This window comes from Anomaloglossus baeobatrachus, chromosome 3 (genome assembly GCF_048569485.1).
Source record: "Anomaloglossus baeobatrachus isolate aAnoBae1 chromosome 3, aAnoBae1.hap1, whole genome shotgun sequence".
Classification (NCBI taxonomy): Eukaryota; Metazoa; Chordata; class Amphibia; order Anura; family Aromobatidae; genus Anomaloglossus; species Anomaloglossus baeobatrachus.
In genome coordinates, this window is record NC_134355.1 from 700,453,442 (window position 1) to 700,481,251 (window position 27,810).

Here is a 27,810-nt window from a genome sequence, read left to right on the forward strand (position 1 = left end):
GGGGGATGAGAGGTGACTGCTGGGAGATTATACAGTGTACACTGGAGGATTCTGGGGAATGAGAGGAGACTGCTGGGAGATTATACAGTGTACACTGGAGGATTCTGGGGGATGAGAGGAGACTGCTGGGAGATTATACAGTGTACTCTGGAGGATGCTGGGGGATGAGAGGAGACTGCTGGGAGATTATACAGTGTACACTGGAGGATTCTGGGGGATGAGAGGAGACTGCTGGGGGATTATACAGTGTACACTGGAGGATTCTGGGGGATGAGAGGAGACTGCTGGGAGATTATACAGTGTACACTGGAGGATTCTGGGGAATGAGAGGAGACTGCTGGGAGATTATACAGTGTACACTGGAGGATTCTGGGTAATCTCGATCTTGTTGGTTGTCAGGTTCCTCTCCGGTGTCAGGATGTCGCTGTGTACTTCTCCCTGGAGGAGTGGGAGTATATAGAAGGACACCGGGATCTGTATGTGGATGTGGTGGTGGAGCCGGAGGAGCAGTGGCCGGTCACGTCACCAGGTAATAGACATTGATGGTGTCACGTCTCTTCGTTATTGGTTTCTGGAGAATAATGATATAAATCTCCTTATTCCTGTAGTATCAGAAGATCTCTCGTTTCCTCCTGTGACATCCGATGAGCAGATTCCACCAGAGTCTTGTCACGATCTTCTTCTCCCGCAGGATTATCCGGTAGGTGGAGGGGACGTGGGGTCGGTTGTGCAGCTTTTGTTTTCATCCATGGATATTGAGGAGTCTGGAGAGGGTCGGGTGCAGCAGACTCTGCTCTCGATTCCCCACGCCGGTGTTGATGAGGGGTGTGGTGGAGGCAGATGCTCCTGATCTGTTCTCTATTCTCCACGCTGGTGTTGATGAGCGGTGTGGTGGAGGCAGATGCTCCTGATCCGTTCTCTATTCCCCACGCTGGTGTTGATGAGCGGTGTGGTGGAGGCGGATGCTCCTGATCCGTTCTCTATTCTCCACGCCGGTGTTGATGAGGGGTGTGGTGTAGGCAGATGCTCCTGATCCGTTCTCTATTCTCCACGCCGGTGTTGATGAGGGGTGTGGTGGAGACAGATGCTCCTGATCCGTTCTCTATTCTCCACGCCGGTGTTGATGAGGGGTGTGGTGGAGGCAGATGCTCCTGATCCGTTCTCTATTCTCCACGCCGGTGTTGATGAGGGGTGTGGTGGAGGCAGATGCTCCTGATCCGTTCTCTATTCTCCACGCTGGTGTTGATGAGGGGTGTGGTGGAGGCAGATGCTCCTGATCCGTTCTCTATTCTCTATACTGGTGTTGATGAGGGGTGCGGTGGAGGCAGATGCTCCTGATCCGTTCTCTATTCTCCACGCCGGTGTTGATGAGGGGTGTGGTGGAGACAGATGCTCCTGATCCGTTCTCTATTCTCCACGCCGGTGTTGATGAGGGATGTGGTGGAGGCAGATGCTCCTGATCTGTTCTCTCTTCTCCACGCCGGTGTTGATGAGGGATGTGCTGGAGGCAGATGCTCCTGATCCGTTCTCTCTTCTCCACGCCGGTGTTGATGAGGGGTGCGGTGGAGGCAGATGCTCCTGATCCGTTCTCTATTCTCCACGCCGGTGTTGATGAGGGGTGTGGTGGAGGCAGATGCTCCTGATCAGTTCTCTATTCTCCACGCTGGTGTTGATGAGGGGTGTGGTGGAGGCAGATGCTCCTGATCCGTTCTCTATTCTCCACGCTGGTGTTGATGAGGGGTGTGGTGGAGGCAGATGCTCCTGATCCGTTCTCTATTCTCCACGCCGGTGTTGATGAGCGGTGTGGTGGAGGCAGATGCTCCTGATCCGTTCTCTATGCTCCACGCTGGTGTTGATGAGGGGTGTGGTGGAGGCAGATGCTCCTGATCCGTTCTCTATGCTCCACGCTGGTGTTGATGAGGGGTGTGGTGGAGGCAGATGCTCCTGATCCGTTCTCTATTCTCCACGCTGGTGTTGATGAGGGGTGTGGTGGAGGCAGATGCTCCTGATCCGTTCTCTATTCTCCACGCTGGTGTTGATGAGCGGTGTGGTGGAGGCAGATGCTCCTGATACGCTCTCTATTCCCCACGCTGGTGTTGATGAGGGGTGTGGTGGAGGCAGATGCTCCTGATCCGTTCTCTATGCTCCACGCTGGTGTTGATGAGGGGTGTGGTGGAGGCAGATGCTCCTGATCCGTTCTCTATTCTCCACGCTGGTGTTGATGAGGGGTGTGGTGGAGGCAGATGCTCCTGATACGCTCTCTATTCCCCACGCTGGTGTTGATGAGGGGTGTGGTGGAGGCAGATGCTCCTGATCCGTTCTCTATTCTCCACGCTGGTGTTGATGAGGGGTGTGGTGGAGGCAGATGCTCCTGATCCGTTCTCTATTCCCCACGCTGGTGTTGATGAGGGGTGTGGTGGAGGCAGATGCTCCTGATACGCTCTCTATTCCCCACGCTGGTGTTGATGAGGGGTGTGGTGGAGGCAGATGCTCCTGATCCGTTCTCTATGCTCCACGCTGGTGTTGATGAGGGGTGTGGTGGAGGCAGATGCTCCTGATCCGTTCTCTATTCTCCACGCTGGTGTTGATGAGGGGTGTGGTGGAGGCAGATGCTCCTGATCCGTTCTCTATTCCCCACGCTGGTGTTGATGAGGGGTGTGGTGGAGGCAGATGCTCCTGATACGCTCTCTATTCCCCACGCTGGTGTTGATGAGGGGTGTGGTGGAGGCAGATGCTCCTGATCCGTTCTCTATGCTCCACGCTGGTGTTGATGAGGGGTGTGGTGGAGGCAGATGCTCCTGATCCGTTCTCTATTCTCCACGCTGGTGTTGATGAGGGGTGTGGTGGAGGCAGATGCTCCTGATCAGTTCTCTATGCTCCACGCTGGTGTTGATGAGGGGTGTGGTGGAGGCAGATGCTCCTGATCCGTTCTCTGTTCTCCACGCTGGTGTTGATGAGGGGTGTGGTGGAGGCAGATGCTCCTGATACGCTCTCTATTCCCCACGCCGGTGTTGATGAGGGGTGTGGTGGAGGCAGATGCTCCTGATCAGTTCTCTATTCTCCACGCTGGTGTTGATGAGGGGTGTGGTGGAGGCAGATGCTCCTGATACGCTCTCTATTCCCCACGCCGGTGTTGATGAGGGGTGTGGTGGAGGCAGATGCTCCTGATACGCTCTCTATTCTCTATGCTGGTGTTGATGAGGGGTGTGGTGGAGGCAGATGCTCCTGATCTGTTCTCTCTTCTCCACGCCGGTGTTGATGAGGGATGTGGTGGAGGCAGATGCTCCTGATCCGTTCTCTATTCCCCACGCTGGTGTTGATGAGGGGTGTGGTGGAGGCAGATGCTCCTGATCCGTTCTCTATTCTCCATGCTGGTGTTGATGAGGGGTGTGGTGGAGGCAGATGCTCCTGATCCGTTCTCTATTCTCCACTCTGGTGTTGATGAGGGGTGTGGTGGAGGCAGATGCTCCTGATCCGTTCTCTATTCTCCACGCCGGTGTTGATGAGGGGTGTGGTGGAGGCAGATGCTCCTGATCCGTTCTCTATTCTCCACGCTGGTGTTGATGAGGGGTGTGGTGGAGGCAGATGCTCCTGATCCGTTCTCTATTCCCCACGCTGGTGTTGATGAGGGGTGTGGTGGAGGCAGATGCTCCTGATACGCTCTCTATTCTCTATGCTGGTGTTGATGAGGGGTGTGGTGGAGGCAGATGCTCCTGATCGGTTCTCTATTCTCCACGCCGGTGTTGATGAGGGGTGTGGTGGAGGCAGATGCTCCTGATCCGTTCTCTATTCTCCACGCTGGTGTTGATGAGGGGTGTGGTGGAGGCAGATGCTCCTGATCCGTTCTCTATTCTCTATACCGGTGTTGATGAGGGGTGTGGTGGAGGCAGATGCTCCTGATCCGTTCTCTATTCCCCACGCTGGTGTTGATGAGGGGTGTGGTGGAGGCAGATGCTCCTGATCAGTTCTCTATTCTCCACGCCGGTGTTGATGAGGGGTGTGGTGGAGGCAGATGCTCCTGATCCGTTCTCTATTCTCTATACTGGTGTTGATGAGGGGTGTGGTGGAGGCAGATGCTCCTGATCCGTTCTCTATTCCCCACGCTGGTGTTGATGAGGGGTGTGGTGGAGGCAGATGCTCCTGATCCGTTCTCTATTCCCCACGCTGGTGTTGATGAGGGGTGTGGTGGAGGCAGATGCTCCTGATCCGTTCTCTATTCTCCACGCTGGTGTTGATGAGGGGTGTGGTGGAGGCAGATGCTCCTGATCAGTTCTCTATTCCCCACGCTGGTGTTGATGAGGGGTGTGGTGGAGGCAGATGCTCCTGATCCGTTCTCTATTCTCCACGCTGGTGTTGATGAGGGGTGTGGTGGAGGCAGATGCTCCTGATCCGTTCTCTATTCCCCACGCTGGTGTTGATGAGGGGTGTGGTGGAGGCAGATGCTCCTGATCCGTTCTCTATTCTCCACGCTGGTGTTGATGAGGGGTGTGGTGGAGGCAGATGCTCCTGATCAGTTCTCTATTCCCCACGCTGGTGTTGATGAGGGGTGTGGTGGAGGCAGATGCTCCTGATCAGTTCTCTATTCTCCACGCCGGTGTTGATGAGGGGTGTGGTGGAGGCAGATGCTCCTGATCCGTTCTCTATACCGGTGTTGATGAGGGGTGTGGTGGAGACAGATGCTCCTGATCCGTTCTCTATTCTCTATACCGGTGTTGATGAGGGATGTGGTGGAGGCAGATGCTCCTGATACGTTCTCTATTCTCCACACTGGTGTTGATGAGGGGTGTGGTGGAGGCAGATGCTCCTGATCCGTTCTCTATTCTCCACGCTGGTGTTGATGAGGGGTGTGGTGGAGGCAGATGCTCCTGATCAGTTCTCTCTTCTCCACGCTGGTGTTGATGATGGGTGTGGTGGAGGCTGATGCTCCTGATACGTTCTCTATTCTCCACGCCGGTGTTGATGATGGGTGTGGTGGAGGCAGATGCTCCTGATCAGTTCTCTATTCTCCACGCTGGTGTTGATGAGGGGTGTGGTGGAGGCAGATGCTCCTGATACGTTCTCTATTCCCCACGCTGGTGTTGATGAGGGGTGTGGTGGAGGCAGATGCTCCTGATCCGTTCTCTATTCTCTATACTGGTGTTGATGAGGGGTGTGGTGGAGGCAGATGCTCCTGATCCGTTCTCTATTCTCCACGCTGGTGTTGATGATGGGTGTGGTGGAGGCAGATGCTCCTGATCCGTTCTCTATTCTCCATGCTGGTGTTGATGAGGGGTGTGGTGGAGGCAGATGCTCCTGATCCGTTCTCTATTCCCCACGCTGGTGTTGATGAGGGGTGTGGTGGAGGCAGATGCTCCTGATCCGTTCTCTATTCTCTATACCGGTGTTGATGAGGGATGTGGTGGAGGCAGATGCTCCTGATACGTTCTCTATTCTCCATGCTGGTGTTGATGATGGGTGTGGTGGAGGCAGATGCTCCTGATCCGTTCTCTATGCTCCACGCTGGTGTTGATGAGCGGTGTGGTGGAGGCAGATGCTCCTGATCAGTTCTCTATTCTCCACGCTGGTGTTGATGAGGGGTGTGGTGGAGGCAGATGCTCCTGATCAGTTCTCTATTCTCCACGCTGGTGTTGATGAGGGGTGTGGTGGAGGCAGATGCTCCTGATCCGTTCTCTATTCTCCACGCTGGTGTTGATGAGGGGTGTGGTGGAGGCAGATGCTCCTGATCCGTTCTCTATTCCCCACGCTGGTGTTGATGAGGGGTGTGGTGGAGGCAGATGCTCCTGATCCGTTCTCTATTCTCCACGCTGGTGTTGCTGAGGGGTGTGGTGGAGGCAGATGCTCCTGATCAGTTCTCTATTCCCCACGCTGGTGTTGATGAGGGGTGCGGTGGAGGCAGATGCTCCTGATCCGTTCTCTATTCTCCACGCTGGTGTTGATGAGGGGTGTGGTGGAGGCAGATGCTCCTGATCCGTTCTCTATTCTCCACGCTGGTGTTGATGAGGGGTGTGGTGGAGGCAGATGCTCCTGATCCGTTCTCTATTCTCCACGCTGGTGTTGATGAGGGGTGTGGTGGAGGCAGATGCTCCTGATCCGTTCTCTATTCCCCACGCTGGTGTTGATGAGGGGTGCGGTGGAGGCAGATGCTCCTGATCCGTTCTCTATTCTCCACGCTGGTGTTGATGAGGGGTGTGGTGGAGGCAGATGCTCCTGATCCGTTCTCTATTCTCCACGCTGGTGTTGATGAGGGATGTGGTGGAGGCAGATGCTCCTGATCCGTTCTCTATTCTCTACGCTGGTGTTGATGAGGGGTGTGGTGGAGGCAGATGCTCCTGATCCGTTCTCTATTCTCTATACCGGTGTGGTGGAGGCAGATGCTCCTGATCCGTTCTCTATTCTCCATGCTGGTGTTGATGAGGGGTGTGGTGGAGGCAGATGCTCCTGATCCGTTCTCTATTCTCTATACCGGTGTTGATGAGGGGTGTGGTGGAGACAGATGCTCCTGATCCGTTCTCTATTCTCCACGCTGGTGTTGATGAGGGGTGTGGTGGAGGCAGATGCTCCTGATCAGTTCTCTATTCTCCACGCTGGTGTTGATGAGCGGTGTGGTGGAGGCAGATGCTCCTGATCAGTTCTCTATTCTCCACGCCGGTGTTGATGAGCGGTGTGGTGGAGGCAGATGCTCCTGATCCGTTCTCTATTCTCTATACCGGTGTTGATGAGGGATGTGGTGGAGGCAGATGCTCCTGATACGTTCTCTATTCTCCACGCTGGTGTTGATGAGGGGTGTGGTGGAGGCAGATGCTCCTGATCCGTTCTCTATTCTCCACGCTGGTGTTGATGAGGGGTGTGGTGGAGGCAGATGCTCCTGATCCGTTCTCTATTCTCCACGCTGGTGTTGATGATGGGTGTGGTGGAGGCTGATGCTCCTGATACGTTCTCTATTCTCCATGCTGGTGTTGATGAGGGGTGTGGTGGAGGCAGATGCTCCTGATACGTTCTCTATTCTCCACGCTGGTGTTGATGAGGGGTGTGGTGGAGGCAGATGCTCCTGATACGTTCTCTATTCTCCATGCTGGTGTTGATGATGGGTGCGGTGGAGGCAGATGCTCCTGATACGCTCTCTATTCTCCACGCCGGTGTTGATGAGGGGTGTGGTGGAGGCAGATGCTCCTGATCCGTTCTCTATTCTCCATGCTGGTGTTGATGAGCGGTGTGGTGGAGGCAGATGCTCCTGATCCGTTCTCTATTCCCCACGCTGGTGTTGATGAGGGGTGTGGTGGAGGCAGATGCTCCTGATCCGTTCTCTATTCTCTATACCGGTGTTGATGAGGGATGTGGTGGAGGCAGATGCTCCTGATACGTTCTCTATTCTCCATGCTGGTGTTGATGATGGGTGTGGTGGAGGCAGATGCTCCTGATACGCTCTCTATTCTCCACGCCGGTGTTGATGAGGGGTGTGGTGGAGGCAGATGCTCCTGATCCGTTCTCTATTCTCCATGCTGGTGTTGATGAGCGGTGTGGTGGAGGCAGATGCTCCTGATCCGTTCTCTATTCCCCACGCTGGTGTTGATGAGGGGTGTGGTGGAGGCAGATGCTCCTGATCCGTTCTCTATTCTCTATACCGGTGTTGATGAGGGATGTGGTGGAGGCAGATGCTCCTGATACGTTCTCTATTCTCCATGCTGGTGTTGATGATGGGTGTGGTGGAGGCAGATGCTCCTGATCCGTTCTCTATGCTCCACGCTGGTGTTGATGAGGGGTGTGGTGGAGGCAGATGCTCCTGATCCGTTCTCTATTCTCCACGCCGGTGTTGATGAGGGGTGTGGTGGAGGCAGATGCTCCTGATCCGTTCTCTATTCTCCACGCTGGTGTTGATGAGGGGTGTGGTGGAGGCAGATGCTCCTGATCCGTTCTCTATTCTCCACGCTGGTGTTGATGAGGGGTGTGGTGGAGGCAGATGCTCCTGATCCGTTCTCTATTCCCCACGCTGGTGTTGATGAGGGGTGTGGTGGAGGCAGATGCTCCTGATCCGTTCTCTATTCCCCACGCTGGTGTTGATGAGGGATGTGGTGGAGGCAGATGCTCCTGATCAGTTCTCTATTCCCCACGCTGGTGTTGCTGAGGGATGCGGTGGAGGCAGATGCTCCTGATCCGTTCTCTATTCTCCACGCTGGTGTTGATGAGGGGTGTGGTGGAGGCAGATGCTCCTGATCCGTTCTTTATTCTCCACGCTGGTGTTGATGAGGGGTGTGGTGGAGGCAGATGCTCCTGATCCGTTCTCTATTCCCCACGCCGGTGTTGATGAGGGGTGTGGTGGGGGCAGATGCTCCTGATCCGTTCTCTATTCCCCACGCTGGTGTTGATGAGGGGTGCGGTGGAGGCAGATGCTCCTGATCCGTTCTCTATTCTCCACGCCGGTGTTGATGAGGGATGCGGTGGAGGCAGATGCTCCTGATCCGTTCTCTATTCTCCATGCTGGTGTTGATGAGCGGTGTGGTGGAGGCAGATGCTCCTGATCCGTTCTCTATGCTCCACGCTGGTGTTGATGAGGGGTGTGGTGGAGGCAGATGCTCCTGATACGTTCTCTATTCTCCACGCTGGTGTTGATGAGGGGTGTGGTGGAGGCAGATGCTCCTGATCCGTTCTCTATTCCCCACGCTGGTGTTGATGAGGGATGCGGTGGAGGCAGATGCTCCTGATCCGTTCTCTATTCTCCATGCTGGTGTTGATGAGCGGTGTGGTGGAGGCAGATGCTCCTGATCCGTTCTCTATGCTCCACGCTGGTGTTGATGAGGGGTGTGGTGGAGGCAGATGCTCCTGATCCGTTCTCTATTCTCCACGCTGGTGTTGATGAGGGGTGTGGTGGAGGCAGATGCTCCTGATCCGTTCTCTATTCTCCACGCTGGTGTTGATGAGGGGTGTGGTGGAGGCAGATGCTCCTGATCCGTTCTCTATTCCCCACGCTGGTGTTGATGAGGGGTGTGGTGGGGGCAGATGCTCCTGATCCGTTCTCTATTCCCCACGCTGGTGTTGATGAGGGGTGCGGTGGAGGCAGATGCTCCTGATCCGTTCTCTATTCTCCACGCCGGTGTTGATGAGGGATGCGGTGGAGGCAGATGCTCCTGATCCGTTCTCTATTCTCCATGCTGGTGTTGATGAGGGGTGTGGTGGAGGCAGATGCTCCTGATCAGTTCTCTATTCTCCACGCCGGTGTTGATGAGCGGTGTGGTGGAGGCAGATGCTCCTGATCCGTTCTCTATTCTCTATACCGGTGTTGATGAGGGATGTGGTGGAGGCAGATGCTCCTGATACGTTCTCTATTCTCCACGCTGGTGTTGATGAGGGGTGTGGTGGAGGCAGATGCTCCTGATCCGTTCTCTATTCTCCACGCTGGTGTTGATGAGGGGTGTGGTGGAGGCAGATGCTCCTGATCCGTTCTCTATTCTCCACGCCGGTGTTGATGAGGGGTGTGGTGGAGGCAGATGCTCCTGATCCGTTCTCTATTCTCTATACCGGTGTTGATGAGGGGTGTGGTGGAGGCAGATGCTCCTGATCCGTTCTCTATTCTCCACGCTGGTGTTGATGAGAGGTGTGGTGGAGGCAGATGCTCCTGATCCGTTCTCTATTCTCCACGCTGGTGTTGATGAGGGATGTGGTGGAGGCAGATGCTCCTGATCCGTTCTCTATTCCCCACGCTGGTGTTGATGAGGGGTGTGGTGGAGGCAGATGCTCCTGATCCGTTCTCTATTCTCTATACCGGTGTTGATGAGGGGTGTGGTGGAGGCAGATGCTCCTGATCCGTTCTCTATTCTCCATGCTGGTGTTGATGAGGGGTGTGGTGGAGGCAGATGCTCCTGATACGTTCTCTATTCTCCACGCTGGTGTTGATGAGGGGTGTGGTGGAGGCAGATGCTCCTGATCAGTTCTCTATTCCCCACGCTGGTGTTGATGAGGGTGTGGTGGAGGCAGATGCTCCTGATCAGTTCTCTATTCTCCACGCCGGTGTTGATGAGGGGTGTGGTGGAGGCAGATGCTCCTGATCCGTTCTCTATTCTCCACGCTGGTGTTGATGAGGGGTGTGGTGGAGGCAGATGCTCCTGATCCGTTCTCTATTCTCCACGCTGGTGTTGATGAGGGATGTGGTGGAGGCAGATGCTCCTGATCCGTTCTCTATTCTCCACGCTGGTGTTGATGAGGGGTGCGGTGGAGGCAGATGCTCCTGATCCGTTCTCTATTCTCCACGCCGGTGTTGATGAGGGGTGTGGTGGAGGCAGATGCTCCTGATCCGTTCTCTATTCTCCACGCCGGTGTTGATGAGGGGTGTGGTGGAGGCAGATGCTCCTGATCCGTTCTCTATTTCCCACGCTGGTGTTGATGAGGGGTGTGGTGGAGGCAGATGCTCCTGATCCGTTCTCTATTCTCCACGCCGGTGTTGATGAGGGGTGTGGTGGAGGCAGATGCTCCTGATCCGTTCTCTATGCTCCACGCTGGTGTTGATGAGGGGTGTGGTGGAGGCAGATGCTCCTGATCCGTTCTCTATTCTCCACGCTGGTGTTGATGAGGGATGTGGTGGAGGCAGATGCTCCTGATACGTTCTCTATTCTCCACGCTGGTGTTGATGAGGGATGTGGTGGAGGCAGATGCTCCTGATCCGTTCTCTATTCTCCACGCTGGTGTTGATGAGGGATGTGGTGGAGGCAGATGCTCCTGATCTGTTCTCTATTCTCCACGCTGGTGTTGATGAGGGATGTGGTGGAGGCAGATGCTCCTGATCTGTTCTCTATTCTCCACGCTGGTGTTGATGAGGGATGTGGTGGAGGCAGATGCTCCTGATACGTTCTCTATTCTCCACGCCGGTGTTGATGAGGGGTGCGGTGGAGGCAGATGCTCCTGATCCGTTCCCTCATCAACACCAGCGTGGAGAATAGAGAACGGATCAGGAGCATCTGCCTCCACCACACCCCTCATCAACACCAGTATAGAGAATAGAGAACGGATCAGGAGCATCTGCCTCCACCACATCCCTCATCAACACCGGCGTGGAGAATAGAGAACGGATCAGGAGCATCTGCCTCCACCACATCCCTCATCAACACCAGCGTGGAGAATAGAGATGTGGTGGAGGCAGATGCTCCTGATCCGTTCTCTATTCTCCACGCCGGTGTTGATGAGGGATGTGGTGGAGGCAGATGCTCCTGATCCGTTCTCTATTCTCCACGCTGGTGTTGATGAGGGGTGTGGTGGAGGCAGATGCTCCTGATCCGTTCTCTATTCTCCACGCCGGTGTTGATGAGGGGTGTGGTGGAGGCAGATGCTCCTGATCCGTTCTCTCTTCTCCACGCCGGTGTTGATGAGGGGTGTGGTGGAGGCAGATGCTACTGATCCGTTCTCTATTCTCCACGCCGGTGTTGATGAGGGATGTGGTGGAGGCAGATGCTCCTGATCCGTTCTCTATTCTCCACGCTGGTGTTGATGAGGGGTGTGGTGGAGGCAGATGCTCCTGATCCGTTCTCTATTCTCCATGCTGGTGTTGATGAGGGGTGCGGTGGAGGCAGATGCTCCTGATCCGTTCTCTATTCTCCACGCTGGTGTTGATGAGGGGTGTGGTGGAGGCAGATGCTCCTGATCCGTTCTCTATTCTCCACGCTGGTGTTGATGAGGGGTGTGGTGGAGGCAGATGCTCCTGATCCGTTCTCTATGCTCCACGCCGGTGTTGATGAGGGGTGCGGTGGAGGCAGATGCTCCTGATCCGTTCTCTATGCTCCACGCTGGTGTTGATGAGGGGTGTGGTGGAGGCAGATGCTCCTGATCCGTTCTCTATTCTCCATGCTGGTGTTGATGAGGGGTGTGGTGGAGGCAGATGCTCCTGATCCGTTCTCTATTCTCCACGCTGGTGTTGATGAAGGGTGTGGTGGAGGCAGATGCTCCTGATCCGTTCTCTATTCTCCACGCCGGTGTTGATGAGGGGTGCGGTGGAGGTAGATGCTCCTGATCCGTTCTCTATTCTCCACGCTGGTGTTGATGAGGGGTGTGGTGGAGGCAGATGCTCCTGATCCGTTCTCTATTCTCCACGCTGGTGTTAATGAGGGGTGTGGTGGAGGCAGATGCTCCTGATCCGTTCTCTATTCTCCACGCTGGTGTTGATGAGGGGTGTGGTGGAGGCAGATGCTCCTGATCCGTTCTCTATTATCCACGCTGGTGTTGATGAAGGGTGTGGTGGAGGCAGATGCTCCTGATCCGTTCTCTATTCTCCACGCCGGTGTTGATGAGGGGTGCGGTGGAGGCAGATGCTCCTGATCCGTTCTCTATTATCCACGCTGGTGTTGATGAGGGGTGTGGTGGAGGCAGATGCTCCTGATCCGTTCTCTATTCTCCACGCCGGTGTTGATGAGGGGTGCGGTGGAGGCAGATGCTCCTGATCTGTTCTCTATTCTCCACGCCGGTGTTGATGAGGGATGTGGTGGAGGCAGATGCTCCTGATCCGTTCTCTATTCTCCACGCTGGTGTTGATGAGGGGTGCGGTGGAGGCAGATGCTCCTGATCTGTTCTCTATTCTCCACGCTGGTGTTGATGAGGGGTGTGGTGGAGGCAGATGCTCCTGATCAGTTCTCTATTCTCCACGCTGGTGTTGATGAGGGGTGTGGTGGAGGCAGATGCTCCTGATCAGTTCTCTATTCCCCACGCTGGTGTTGATGAGGGGTGTGGTGGAGGCAGATGCTCCTGATCCGTTCTCTATGCTCCACGCCGGTGTTGATGAGGGGTGTGGTGGAGGCAGATGCTCCTGATCAGTTCTCTATTCTCCACGCTGGTGTTGATGAGGGGTGTGGTGGAGGCAGATGCTCCTGATACGCTCTCTATTCTCTATGCTGGTGTTGATGAGGGGTGTGGTGGAGGCAGATGCTCCTGATCCGTTCTCTATTCTCCACGCTGGTGTTGATGAGGGGTGTGGTGGAGGCAGATGCTCCTGATCCGTTCTCTATTCTCCACGCCGGTGTTGATGAGGGGTGCGGTGGAGGCAGATGCTCCTGATCAGTTCTCTATTCTCGACGCTGGTGTTGATGAGGGGTGCGGTGGAGGCAGATGCTCCTGATCAGTTCTCTATTCTCCACGCTGGTGTTGATGAGGGGTGTGGTGGAGGCAGATGCTCCTGATACGTTCTCTATTCTCCACGCTGGTGTTGATGAGGGGTGTGGTGGAGGCAGATGCTCCTGATCCGTTCTCTATTCTCCACGCTGGTGTTGATGAGGGATGTGGTGGAGGCAGATGCTCCTGATCTGTTCTCTATTCTCCATGCTGGTGTTGATGAGGGGTGTGGTGGAGGCAGATGCTCCTGATCCGTTCTCTATTCTCCACGCTGGTGTTGATGAAGGGTGTGGTGGAGGCAGATGCTCCTGATCCGTTCTCTATTCTCCACGCCGGTGTTGATGAGGGGTGCGGTGGAGGTAGATGCTCCTGATCCGTTCTCTATTCTCGACGCTGGTGTTGATGAGGGGTGCGGTGGAGGCAGATGCTCCTGATCCGTTCTCTATTCTCCACGCTAGTGTTGATGAGGGGTGTGGTGGAGACAGATGCTCCTGATCCGTTCTCTATTCTCCACGCCGGTGTTGATGAGGGGTGTGGTGGAGGCAGATGCTCCTGATACGTTCTCTATTCTCCACGCTGGTGTTGATGAGGGGTGTGGTGGAGGCAGATGCTCCTGATCCGTTCTCTATTCTCCACGCTGGTGTTGATGAGGGGTGTGGTGGAGGCAGATGCTCCTGATCAGTTCTCTATTCTCCACGCCGGTGTTGATGAGGGGTGCGGTGGAGGCAGATGCTCCTGATCCGTTTTCTATTCTCCACGCCGGTGTTGATGAGGGGTGCGGTGGAGGCAGATGCTCCTGATCCGTTCTCTATTCTCCACGCTGGTGTTGATGAGGGGTGTGGTGGAGGCAGATGCTCCTGATACGTTCTCTATTTCCACGCCGGTGTTGATGAGGGGTGTGGTGGAGGCAGATGCTCCTGATCCGTTCTCTCTTCTCCACGCCGGTGTTGATGAGGGGTGTGGTGGAGGCAGATGCTCCTGATCCGTTCTCTATTCTCCACGCCGGTGTTGATGAGGGGTGTGGTGGAGGCAGATGCTCCTGATCCGTTCTCTCTTCTCCACGCCGGTGTTGATGAGGGGTGTGGTGGAGGCAGATGCTCCTGATCCGTTCTCTATTCTCCACGCTGGTGTTGATGAGGGGTGTGGTGGAGGCAGATGCTCCTGATCCGTTCTCTATTCTCCACGCTGGTGTTGATGAGGGGTGCGGTGGAGGCAGATGCTCCTGATACGTTCTCTATTCTCCACGCCGGTGTTGATGAGGGGTGTGGTGGAGGCAGATGCTCCTGATCACTTCTCTATTCTCCACGCCGGTGTTGATGAGGGGTGCGGTGGAGGCAGATGCTCCTGATCAGTTCTCTATTCTCCACGCTGGTGTTGATGAGGGGTGCGGTGGAGGCAGATGCTCCTGATCCGTTCTCTATTCTCCACGCCGGTGTTGATGAGGGATGTGGTGGAGGCAGATGCTCCTGATCCGTTCTCTATTCTCCACGCCGGTGTTGATGAGGGATGTGGTGGAGGCAGATGCTCCTGATCCGTTCTCTATTCTCCACGCTGGTGTTGATGAGGGGTGTGGTGGAGGCAGATGCTCCTGATCAGTTCTCTATTCTCCACGCTGGTGTTGATGAGGGGTCCGGTGGAGGCAGATGCTCCTGATCCGTTCTCTATTCTCCACGCCGGTGTTGATGAGGGATGTGGTGGAGGCAGATGCTCCTGATCCGTTCTCTATTCTCCACGCTGGTGTTGATGAGGGATGTGGTGGAGGCGGATGCTCCTGATCAGTTCTCTATTCTCCACGCTGGTGTTGATGAGGGATGTGGTGGAGGCGTATGCTCCTGATCCGTTCTCTATTCCCCACGCTGGTGTTGATGAGGGGTGCGGTGGAGGCGGATGCTCCTGATCCGTTCTCTATGCTCCACGCCGGTGTTGATGAGGGGTGCGGTGGAGGCAGATGCTCCTGATCCGTTCTCTATGCTCCACGCTGGTGTTGATGAGGGGTGCGGTGGAGGCCGATGCTTCTGATTTGTTACGATTCAAGTTGCGTTTGTCTTTCTGCGTCACTGACTGGACTGAGACTTCTCGTCGTGAATTGGTTGAGCTCCGGCGTCTTGTCCCCATCTCGCCCTCGGTCCTCTCATTTTCATGCAGCCTGGAGAAACTAGTGTGAGATCTCAGAATTGGCACAGTTTTTGCTTATCTCTGCGTTGCTCAAACTTTTTTTATTTTCAACTTTTTCAGAGTTTATTACACCAGATTTCTGTTATTGAAGCTTTGATTCATGGTCTATATCTTCTGGCTGTGGTGGGTGGAGGAATTAACTGGCGGGATGTTGACTGCCATTCTGGGAGAAACTGCTGTGGTGAAGGTTGGGAAGCCGCGATGTCACGGTTTCTGATATTAATCATGGTTTCCAGTGCGTGGTTCTCCTCATCAGTCTGTCAGAGTTTTCTTTCTGCTCAACTTGGTGCAGTCATGTCGTGTGCCGTACAAACCATGCCCCCCTGCTCGTAGGCGGGCACCAGTGGCACAGTCTTAGGCTATGTTCACATGGGCCGTTTTTGCAGTCCTCTTCTTCTTCTTCTTCTCTTTTTTTTTTTTTTTTTTTTTTTTTTGGTAATGTCAAGACCAGCAAGGGCTCAGGAGTACCCGAGTGGTGTTGGTATTGGTGTTGGAGCTGGTATTGACCTGCAGTCGGGTAGTAAAAAAAAAAAAATAAAAAGGCGCGTTTATACTTGGCAGTCTCCAGTAGATGCTAGAGTGTATGGGCTCCTTTTTAGGTATGACGTCACAGGCCCCTATCACATGGGGGTGTGAAGCATGATTGTAGTGGCAGGGAGAAAACATCTCCAAGCTTACTAACCTAGCTGTTGACGACCACCAACCAAGCTGGTCACACCCACTAACCTCAAAGGAGCCCATATATTAAAGGCTCAACTGTACTTGCTCCTGCGGCCCCTCCTACTTCCGGTACTGCTAATTAGCCTCCTGCCTATTCACTGCTCCCCCTCCCTCCCGGAGTCTGTGGGTCTATCATACAGTAAAAGATAAATAAAAATGATGTAGGGTCCCCCCATATTTTGATACCCAGCACAGGTGAAGCCTATAGCCCCCAGCTGTGTGCTTTATCTTGGCTGTGTATCAAAATAAGGCTATGTGCGCACGTTGCGTACAGTTCACTGCAGAACTTTCTGCAGCGATCTGAAGAGCACATGTGCGCTTTAAATCGCTGCAGAAATGTCCGTAGTGAAAGCCGATTCCATGCGCTCTGCCTGCAGCTCCTCCCATAGACAGAGCAGGAGCTGCCGGCAAAGCGCAGGAAAGAAGTGACATGTCACTTCTTTTTACGCAGCGCTTCGGCAGTAGCCGAAGCGCTGCGCTCTTAAACGCCACGTTCGCACGGCCCCTGCACAATCTCCATAGACTGTGCAGGGGACGCAGGACGCATGCAGTTACGCTGCGTTACAAAGCGCAGCGTAACTGCATGTATTTGCGCAACGTGCGCACATAGCCTTAGAGGGACCTTGTGCTGTTTATTTTTTTAATTAAATAATTTAAAAAAAAAAAAAAAAGTGTGGTTTCTCCCCCGCTGCCCTTCTTCCAAATTTTGATACCCAGCCACGATAAAGCCCGCAGCTGGGGGCTGGCATTCTTAGGCTGGAGAGACCTGGCCTAAAAATATCATCCTGCAGCCATCCAGGATTGTCACATCCATTAGATGCAAAATTCCCAGCACTTTTACCAGGCTCTTCCCAAATTGCTCTGGTTTGGTGGCAATTGGGGTAATAAGGGGTTAATCGCAGCTCATAGCTGCAACCAAGCCCTAGATTGGTAATGGCAGCGTCTGAGACACCCCCATCACCAAACACTGAAAAAAAATCCTTTATTTGGAATAAAATAAAAAAAACCCTCTGTTACCACTTTGTTAACCCCATAATCACCCCTGCAGGTCCGATGTAATCCACACGAGGTCCCACAGCGATTCAGCTCTGCTACATCTTACTACCAACCAAGCTGGTCATGCCCACTAACCTCAAAGGAGCCTATACATTCAAGGCTCAACTGTATGAATGAGCCACACGATCAGCGGCCACTTCACTCAGGTGATTCCCGGTCACAGCTGATGATACCGGTCACCGGGAATAGTCTGAGTGAGGTCACCGCTGATCGTGTGGCTCATTCATTCTCTACACTAGACCTGCAGACCAGGCCTGTGATTGGCTGCAGTCAGATGCTGGGGACGCGCCTGACTGCAACCAGTCAGATGAAAGCAGTGAATATGGAATAAGTGGGGAAGTGGAGGAGCCGCCGGAAGTACAGCAGCACTGGGAATTTGGTAAATATAGCGCGCCTGCTCCAATCTCCCTATCCCCAGCACCATTTAAGTGCCGGCCAGATACTCTGGATCAATTCGGGGGCCTAACCAGATTTTTTAATAAGCCGGTTAGACCCATCAATCCAGGGTATCTGCGAGTCCACCTGTCACAAAGGTGAAAATAGCAAAAGCGCTGAAAAGAATGGACATGTTCATTCTGTCCAGAACGCAATAAAACTGGAGGTGGTGCACGAGATTTCAGAAATCTCATAGACTTTGCTGGGACTGTAAATGGCAGCGTTTTATTAGCATGGATTTGCATAACACAAAGGCTAAAGGCTGCAAAAGCACCCAATGTGAAAATACCCTTAGACTTTCGCCCCTACCATTGACCAGACTATCAGGCCAAGAAGTGACCTTCCCAGAGGTCGTTGTGCCCACTCCATCCAAGTGTGACCCTGATATCTAATTTATGCTGAAGGCAGCTCGCAAGAATAAAGTGGACGGCTTCACATTGAGGTAGTGTCCGGGCACTCTACAGCGATTGCTGACCTCTTAAAGGGAACCTGACAGGTGATATTGTAGTACAATACTAATGTTCTCTTTAAATAGGGCTTAAGGAGACCTTTCAGGATCAGTGAGTTTTATTGCTCTACCTTATCCTGTTATCTTGCTGTAATTCAATGTCTTGCAGGCTAGTCAAGTGTATGTAAATACAACTTGCATATTCACTGCTCTTACCCTCCCACCTCCTTCGGGATCCATCTTCAATCCTGTCTCGGAGATGATCTAGGAAGGGAAGGGAGGTCTGTTCGAAGATACATTTCTCAAATGTAGCATACAGGCAGTTCTCCCTCTCACTAAAACCTGACGAATGTCTTTCCTATGAGTCGGCAGATCAGAAGAGAAAACGAGGATATCGTCCAGATATGCCACCACACTAGACAGAAGGTCATGGAAGATGTCATCCACCAATTCCTGGAAGACGGGGGCATTGCTGAGCCCAAACTGCATGACACGGTATTGATAGTGGGTGTTAGAGCCGATCTTCCATTCGTCCCCTGGATCAGGTTGTATGCCCCATGAAGGTTGAGCTTTGTGAAGATTCAAGCTCCTCTGAGACTCAGACAGCTCAGAGATGAGCGGGAGAGGAGATCTTGCTTTTAACTGTGAGCTGATTTAGTTCCCTGTAGTCAATACAGGGTCTGAGAGAACCGTCCTTCTTGACAAAGAAAAACCTGGCCCCGGACGGAGAGGAAGACGTCCGTATGAATCCCCTAGCAAGGTTCTTTTTGATGTTCTCAGGCATGGCCTGGGTCTCAGCCGAAGACAAAGGGTAGATATAACCACTAGGTGGGGTGGCTACAGGCAAAAGATCAATAGGGCAATTGTATGGTCTTTGCAGGGGTAAGGCCTCAGCCTCCTTCTTATCGAAGACCTCTTCAAAAGACCAATAGGCAGAGGGTAGGTCTAGGAGACATGACAAACACCATGGTTTCTGGATTGGTCGAATGGAGGAGACTCTTCTTGTGGCAGAACTGACCCAAACAGATAACTTCTACTGAACGCCAGTCATGAACTGGCTCCTGAATCCATAACCATGGCAGGCCCAGGAGAAGTGGATGAACCAGAAGTACATAGAAGTGAATCTTCGCCACCGATTCGGGGTTCCACAGGCTTGGTAACAAAGTGCACGGATTCGGAAAGTGCTCTCCCACCAACAGCGGATTCAGAAGGGGAGTAACAGGAATCAGATGTTGATCCACCATGGTCTGCTGCATGAGGTTCCCACCCGAGCCAGATATGCTACCTCCATGAACCGGGCCTCTCCAGCTGACACTTCCTCGGTAAAGTCCGAGGCGAAGAGGTGTTATCTTCGCCTAGGGCGGCCTCTATAACAAAGGCTGTGGGGACGGAGAGCATCGGCACCGATGGTGTAACAATAATTCTTGGATGAGATAGCAGAGCAGTAATTCTTCTGAGGTTACAGAACACAAGTCCACTCTACCAGCATTCTGGCTAAATGCCACCAGAGCGCTCCCAGTGCAAAATAAGGGCTATGACTAGCGAATGCTCACAAATGGCAAACCACCGACGTACAAGGATTAGGCAGTCTTCACTAGCATTTTGGTGTTCTTTGCAGAACTTCAGATTGCACAGATGTTTACCAGGTGACGTGCTTCAGATTGACGGGCACAACCATGTGTAGTCCCTAGGTGCTCCATATCCTCATTCGAAAACACATGTACCAAAAGAAAAGGGCCAGAACCATAGGAACAACGTTAGCAGAAACGAGAATGATTCTTTATTATTGCAGAAATATCAAACCTAGTGAAAAAATAAATAAATCCTGAATCAACAAAACCTCGGAAACAGCGTGCTTGGCTGTAGGATGAGATTGATTGCGTTGAGTCTACGTTCAACCGTAAAAAAGCATGACATTCTAGAAAAATCTGAGGACTGTAATGTGAAGGGCGTGGCGGTGCTCCTGGTGGCACACGTGCCACGGTAATGTAAGGTGGTCCTCTGTGTTGATGATATGCCTTTTATGCTCCACAGTTTGGGAAGTTGTTGCACTTCGCCCCTTTTCTCCATTTGTGAGGCTGTGATCTTTGCTCCTGGTGCCGGAGCAGACACATGCACTTCACACGTCGCACCTTATATCAGCCTTCGTAGTGGATACACGTGTTGCCATTTGTATGTTACCTGAACGCTGTTTGTTTGCGTTGAGCCGACCACATACTCCGGTGTAAATTCGATAGTAGTTTTGTGTAGAGAAGAGCCATCTCACAAGATCCCAGTGACCCTAGGGGCAGTGGTGCTCTGTATGTCCCATGCGTATCGCCATGTCACGTGGCTTCCTCAGGGGTGATTGGTCGTGTTCATCCCGTGTAATACAGAAATCTACTCCTGTAAGAACCAGGAGGCGCGTTCTGAGGTGGTCCTACCGGGTTCACATTAAACCATGGATGGTGTTTTCTTGTTTCAGGCTTTAATAAAAAAAAAAAAAAAAACACACAATTTTATGTATTTTTCATTTCCCCGGTGTCACTGCTTTTGGTTCCTATAGTTTTCTCCTTCTCTTTTGAAATGTTGGTGACTTTTGGAATACAATTTTTTTTTTTCTTTTTTTTTTTCGTCAGTCCTGGACCGTAGAGCCTGTGTAAGCGTTCTCCACAAATCATATCCAAAATAATTGTTAGCACCCAGCCAGTCCACATTTATCATGCTGAGGTGTGAAAGATGTACCAAATCATTAAGAAGCCCACACCTTCCTTAAGACGTGGAGGCCAATGCCAGTCTTGGGCCCCAATTCATTATTTTCTAGAATTTTGTCTCCAGGTGGGATGGCCTCTTTATATTGGGGAGTTGCTTTCTGTTGGGGGTGGCCCCCTTTATATTGGGGGGGGAGTCATCGTCTCTTGGGGGTGTTCCCCTTTTTATATTGGGGCATTCACCTTCTGTTGGGGGTGGCCCCCTTTATATTGGGGCAGTCGCCTTCTGTTGGGGGTGGCCCCCTTTATATTGGGGCAGGTCGCCTTCTGTTGGGGGCGGCCCCCTTTATATTGGGGCAGTCGCCTTCTGTTGGGGGCGGCCCCCTTTTATATTGGGGCAGTCGCCTTCTGTTGGGGGCGGCCCCCTTTATATTGGGGCAGTCGCCTTCTGTTGGGGGCGGCCCCCTTTATATTGGGGCAGTCGCCTTCTGTTGGGGGCGGCCCCCTTTATATTGGGGAAGTCGCCTTCTGTTGGGGGCGGCCTCTCTTTATATTGGGGGAGTCACCTTCTGTTGGGGGTGGCCCCCTTTTATATTGGGTGAGTCGTCTTCTGTTGGGGGTGGCCCCCTTTTATATTGGGTGAGTCGTCGTCTCGGGGTTGGGCCCCTTTATATTAAGGTGGCCCCTTTAGATCAGGATGGCCTTGTCTGTGTACACAGTGCTATAAAACCATTCTCCTCCTTTTCCACAAGCATATTTTTGTGAGCCAGCGAGTAGTTCTCCTCCGATCAGTGTTGCCCATTATCAGTACAATCATTTGTTACCTTCTTCTCATTACCATTTTCATATATGGGGGGTGTGAGGACCCCAATCTGGCCATTTGCTTGTTATTCAGGTGTTACCGAAGTCCCTTGGTGCTGAGAGCCGGCAATTACTGACCTCCTTTAGTTGGGCACATACTCTACTTCTCCGCCTGTGACTCTTCCCGTTATTTGTTCACAGCTCTTAAATCCAGATGAATCTCTACCCAACCTGACCGTTCCGGAGACCCATGAGAGCGGAGACTGTCTGTATAAGGAGGAGGTTCCGGCACATGAGTTCCCAGGTGAGCCATCACCAGTAGAAGTCGCACGCTCTTCTCATTTAGCATTTGGGGCTTTTCTGTTCTCAGTTTTGTTCAGTAGAAATACAAATGCGTACGGCTAAATGTCCCTCTATAGGTGGCAACACAAGATGGAGATGCAACTGTGAATATCTCCATCGGTTCTGGCCATTACTGATGAGGGAAAGATATTTATCCAGTTTTGGGACTAAGAAAACGTGAGCTCCTGGTTGACTCCTGATGGGTTCATACACAGAGTTGGTGGAGGATTGAAGGTAAGTGTGATGAGTGTCCCCCGGGGACCAGGAGGACGATACCGAGGTGCTGAGCATCACGTAATAAACCTCAGGGCAAGCAGGAAGGACTGGTGCCAACTTGTGGGCCAGCCATCGTGTCCCGAGGACTAAGGCCCAGTAATAATCTAGAGGGAAAGTTCCAGTCTCACCGACAGATGCCTGTTTTGTATGTTGTCGTGAAAACCCTTCCTTCTTTAGGGACAGCTTCTAGGTAAGACACAAAGGTTCTTACCTCCTGCCAGGTGGTTCAGATCGAGGTACAGATACAATCTGTGTACAATCCAGGCTCCTCCTGACAAGCCTTGAGCTTTTATTCTTTTTCATTAAAAAAGGAAGTCGCAGTAGATCACCATAAAGAAGAAATGTAAGCTCCAAGCAGATGTCCTCCACCGAGACCACATTCAACCGCCAGGAAACTGATATCCTGGTCACTTACTTTCATGAGACAGCAGAAACCAAGCAAACAGAACAGACCTGCTAACTCCAGACATACCAACTTGTTCTCAATGATCAAGGGAACTACAAAATATTACTCATAACCGTATGAACCTTGAGACTAAGAATGGAGTCTCCAGCAACTCTACAGAAATGCTCCCGCTCTGGGAATTATTATTATTATTATTATTTTACTACAAATCACTGATTTTAAGGACATCTGTGGTTTGATTTCTTCGCCTGCGTGGATTTGATGGATTGTTACTACCATCTGGTGATAACCAGATCCATGCTGGAATGTAGTGGAAGTACGGCCAGCTATAATGTCACATCTCTCTCCCCTCCCCCGCCCACGCTATGAATGAGCAAGAGAGAGATGATACAGATAAAGACAGACCGGGAAAAAACAAAACTCCAAACTCTGCAAACTCACAGACAGGGTAATAGACTAAGGAGAAAAATAAGAGAAGGAAGGTAGCAACAAAAGGACAACAAGGGTTAACACCACAAAGTATAAGCATCACCAGTAAGTCTGGATCTTAACACCTCACCAGACCAATATAGAGCAGCTATAGCTGGCATTAAAGGAAACATCCAGCCAGCATATATAGGAGAGGAGTGAATGTGACTAGCTCCTCTACAGCATGTGATCAAAGGAGACTAACAAGCAGCTCACCATAGATTAACTCTTGCTAGCCTGTCTATGCACTAGCAATCTGTTGGTTGATGCCCGAGTCTCCCTGCACTGATCGCAGACATCAGAGAAGTTAGCGGGCAGAGTACCAGAATCTGTAGTCTCCACAGGTCCTGACCCTGCCATGACAGTCGGTGATGTTTGTAAAAACAGCCTTCTGACAGAATCAGGCGAGGTTAAAGGTTGCTTTACACGCTGCAACATCACTAACGATATATCGTCGGGGTCACGGTGTTTGTGACGCACATCCGGCTTCGTTAGCGTCGTAGCCAGAGTGACAGCTAGGAGCAACGATCGCAAAAACGGCAAAAATCGTTGACCGTTGACACGTCGCTCCAAATCATAATGTCGATGTTTCATTCCGCAGGTTGTTCGTCGTTCCTGCGACACTACACATCGCTATGTGTGACACTGCAGGAACGACGAACCTCATCCTACCTGCGTCCATCGTAAAGAAGGAAAGAGGTGGGCGGGATCATCTCCGCCTCTCCTCTTCTATTGGGCGGCCGTTTTGTGACGTTGCTGTGACGCCGAACGCACCTCCCCCTTGAAGGAGGGATTGTTCGGCAGCAACTGCGATGTTTCTGACAAGGTATGTGCGTGTGATGCTGCCGTAGTGATATTGTTCGCTACGGCAGCGATCACCACATGTCGCACGAGCGATGGGGGCAGGTGCAATCGCTCGCGACATCGCTAGTAATCGCTTAACATAAACTAAAAATGATATCATGAATATGAGGGGCTGGTAAGTCTTTGACTTTACCCAAAACGACACGAGAGAGGATGATGAAACCTTCCATTTCTTTCACACACTCTCCACTGATGACAAAACACTTACATCGGTATTCCAAGTTCTGTAAGGCACAACCAAAATCCTTCTTGTTGCTAGGCTCACACCAGGCATCTGTAGCAGCCATGGCATCAGAAATGGTGTGACATTTAGTACCTTGCTTTGTTTCTTCAGGTTTGGAAACAGATGATAGTCGGAGGGAGCTAGATCTGGTGAATAAGGTGGGTGGTCACCAGCTGGAAGCCCGGCTCTGCCAGTTTTGCCGTGGTCGCTTGTGCAGTGTGAGTGGAGGTGTTGTCTTGCAGGAACAAGATTCCTTTGGACAGCTTGTCGGACCTTTTGACCTTCAGAGCTGCCTTCAGTTGGTCCAAAAGTTCAATGTAATACCTTGCATTGATGGTGGAACCCTTTTGAAGGTAGTCCACTAGCAGCACGCCCTCCTTATCCCAGAACACAGACGCCATCACCTTTTAGTGGCTGATTTTTGCACCCTGACCTAGTTCTTAAGTGTGGAATATGAAGGGCATTGATCCCCCAATATCTGCGGCATATCACCATGAATATCCTTCACTGACTTTCCCTGTTCTCCGTTGCAGTGAATATCGCATTAGACTCAGTCATTTTGTTTTTCCGCGTGCGTAAAACACTGTTGCCATAAGCAACAAACACAAAATTTTGAAAATATATATATTAGACACATAAGGCTTTCATGTGATGTAACATTTGTTACCATAGAAACAAAAAAGATCACAAAGACTTATCAGCTGCCCCTCGTATAAAAGCATAATCAGACGCAGGAGAAACCTAATAGAGACTCATAAGGACAGGTATATGCAATGCCTTACAAAACTGTGAATACTGGATTGTATTCCAAGCTGGAGGCGCAAAGGCAGGGTGCTGTGCAAGCTTCCTTCTGTTTTTAAGTACTTAATTCCACAGTTCAGTGCTTTGTTCTATGATACTACAGTGCCTTGTGAAAGTATTCGAATTTGAATTTTTCAGCCTTTTCCCACATTTCAGGCTTCAAACATCAAGATAAAATGTTAATGTTCTGGAGAAGAATCAACAACAAGTGACACAATTGTGAAGAGGAAGGAAATTTATTGCTTATTTTAAACTTTTGTAAAACATAATAAACTGAGAATTGTGGCGTGCAATATTATTCATCCCCTGTAAGTGAATACTTTGTAGCGCCCCCCTTTTGCCGCGATTACAGAACAGTCTCTTAGACACATTCCCCATCAGTTTTGCACATGGAGAGGTGAAATTCTCGCCCATTTTTCCTTTGTAAACAGCTGGAGCTGAGTGAGGTTGGATGGAGAACGTTTGTGAACAGCAGTTTTCAGCTCTTTCCACAGGTTCTCGATTGGGTTCAGGTCTGGACTGAGACTTGGCCATTCTAACACCTGGATACGGTTATTTGTGAACCATTCCATTGTAGGTTTTGCTTTATGTTTGGGATCATTGTCTTGTTGGAAGACAAATCTCCGTCCCAGTCTCAGGTCTTTTGCAGACTCCAACAGGTTTTCTTCAAGAATGGTCCTGTATTTGGCTCCATCCATCTTCCCATCAATTTTACCATCTTCCCTGTCCCTGCTGAAGAAATTCAGGGCCAAAGCATGATGCTGCCTCCACCATGTTTGACAGTGGGGATGGTGTTTTCATGGTGATGAGCTGTGTTGCTTTTACACCAAACATATCGTTTGGCATTGTGCCCAAATAGTTTGATTTTGGTTTCATCTGACCAGAGCACCTTCTTCCACATGATTGGTGTCTCCCAGGCGGCTTGTGGCAAACTTTAAACTACACTTTTTATGGATATCTTTGAGAAATGGCTTTCTTCTTGCCACTCTTCCATAAAGGCCAGATTTGTGCAGTGTAGACTGATTGTTGTGCTATGGACAGACTCTCCCACCTCAGCTGTAGATCTCTGCAGATCATCCAGAGGGATCATGGGCCTCTTGGCTGCATCTCTGATCAGTCTTCTCCTTGTGTGAGATGACAGTTTAGATGGACGGCCGGGTCTTGGTAGATTTGCAGTGTATGATGCTCCTTCCATTTCAATATGATCACTTGCACAGGGCTTCTTGGGATGTGTAAAGCTGTGGAAATCTTTTTGTAACCAAATCCAGCTTTAAACTTCTCCACAACAGTATCCTGGACCTGCCTGTTGTGTTCCTTGGTCTTCATGATGCGCTCTGTGCTTTACACAGAACATGAGACTATCACAGAGCAGGGGCATTTATACGGAGACTTGATTACACACAGGGGCTTATATTTATCATCATCAGTCATTTAGGACAACATTGGATCATTCAGAGATCCTCAATGAACTTCTGGAGGGAGTTTCTGCACTGAAAGTAAAGGGGATGAATAATATTGCACGCCCCAATTTACAGTTATTTATTTTTTAAAGAAATCTTAACATAAGCAATAAATTTCGCTCACCTTCACAATTGTGTCACTTGTTGTTGATTCTTCACCAGAACATTAACATTTTTATCTTTTATGTTTGAAGCCTGAAATGTGGGAAAAGACTGAAAAGTTCAGGTGCCGAATACTTTCACAAGGCACTGTAATATACATAACCATGGAGTCGGTCTGACACAGGAACGTATTTGGTTTTATGCTTGTGGAAAGTCTTCTCCCCACTCCTGGACTCTTAGACGTGTTTATGCCTCTAATGCAGCAGTTATATCCAGTACCTCTCCATTTTACAAAATTCATCAGACTAGTATTCTTATGTTATGAAATTGTTTTAGTTGGAAGTATGAAAATGTATGCAAGCCTGCAATTCCCTTGCCTTTGCTATCTGCTTTCATTCTCCTGCTGTGAGAGCTTTTATTTTACATAGTGCACAGCTGGTTTACAAGGAGCTTGACCACCAGACCTGGCTGAGAATGCTCAGTAGCTCCCATATGTTAAGGGGGAAAAAATGCAGTTTTGGCACATCCTTCCATGAGGCATAACCCACGGTCTAATGAGAGAAGCGGTGCATGGGGGGGCGTGGCCTGGACGGCAATGTGAGGAGACGTGTCTGTGGAGCTCTCCTGCAAACACCCATGATAAATACCTGAATACTGCTGTTATCACTGCCTCAGCCGGCTGTCAGGAAGATAAGGTGGTGAGGACTTGTCTGGTGGATGCAGAGCAGTGCCATGGTCCGTCACAGGCAAAAAGATAATGGAGGCGGGAAAGTCCCCAGCTCTCCAGATGGTGCCATGATAAGGGAGGACGCTGAGAAAGCTAATGCAGCCTGTCAACAAAGAATGCAGGTCATAGCAAGGCTGGAGAAGTTTGCCTGGACTCCAGAGAAATCACTTCAGCATACAGATAACAGAGGTGAGAAAGGAGAGGAGAGGGAAGACAATGCCAGCTCTGATGAGATGGGGGATGGTGAAAAGCAGCAAGATAATACAGGAGAGATGGAGAAAGCACATAGTGCAGAGGAGGCTACAGAAAACCCCACTTTAAAGGACGTTTTTGCAGTGGTGTCTTTTTGTAAAGAAGCTCTGACTACCCTGACAAAGCAAATTAAGGGATTACAGGCAGAGGTTGCTGGCATTAAGAAAGACCTCAAAAAAGCAGACCTGAGAAAAGGAGCTGTGGAGGAGAGAGTGGGGATAACAGGATCATATTACAAAACTACAAAAGTATGAAAAAACATTTGCACAGCAGATAGCTGAAATCATGCCAAAAAATGATGATTTAGAGAACCGCTCTAGAAGGAATAACATCCGGATTGTCGGCATCCCTGAGAAAGCGGAAGGAAGAAACCCCACTGAATATGTAGAAGACTGGCTCAGGGGGAAAATTGGTGCTGATTCCTTATCCAAACTCTGTGTGCACGTTCCACGGCAGAGTCCCGATGCAGCCACAACCAGCA

The 27,810-nt window shown here is 51.3% G+C and overlaps 1 protein-coding gene across 1 annotated transcript in view; it reads left to right on the forward strand.

The window, feature by feature from the left end:
• The window catches only part of LOC142297103 (uncharacterized), a 67,174-nt gene that overhangs the window by 7,723 nt on the left and 31,641 nt on the right, over positions 1–27,810 (forward strand). The window contains exons 3-5 of the mRNA XM_075341364.1: positions 400–529; positions 609–700; positions 21,610–21,712. Of these exons, the coding sequence (XP_075197479.1) occupies positions 400–529; positions 609–700; positions 21,610–21,712 (325 nt within the window). The remainder of the gene's footprint in view (positions 1–399; positions 530–608; positions 701–21,609; positions 21,713–27,810) is intronic.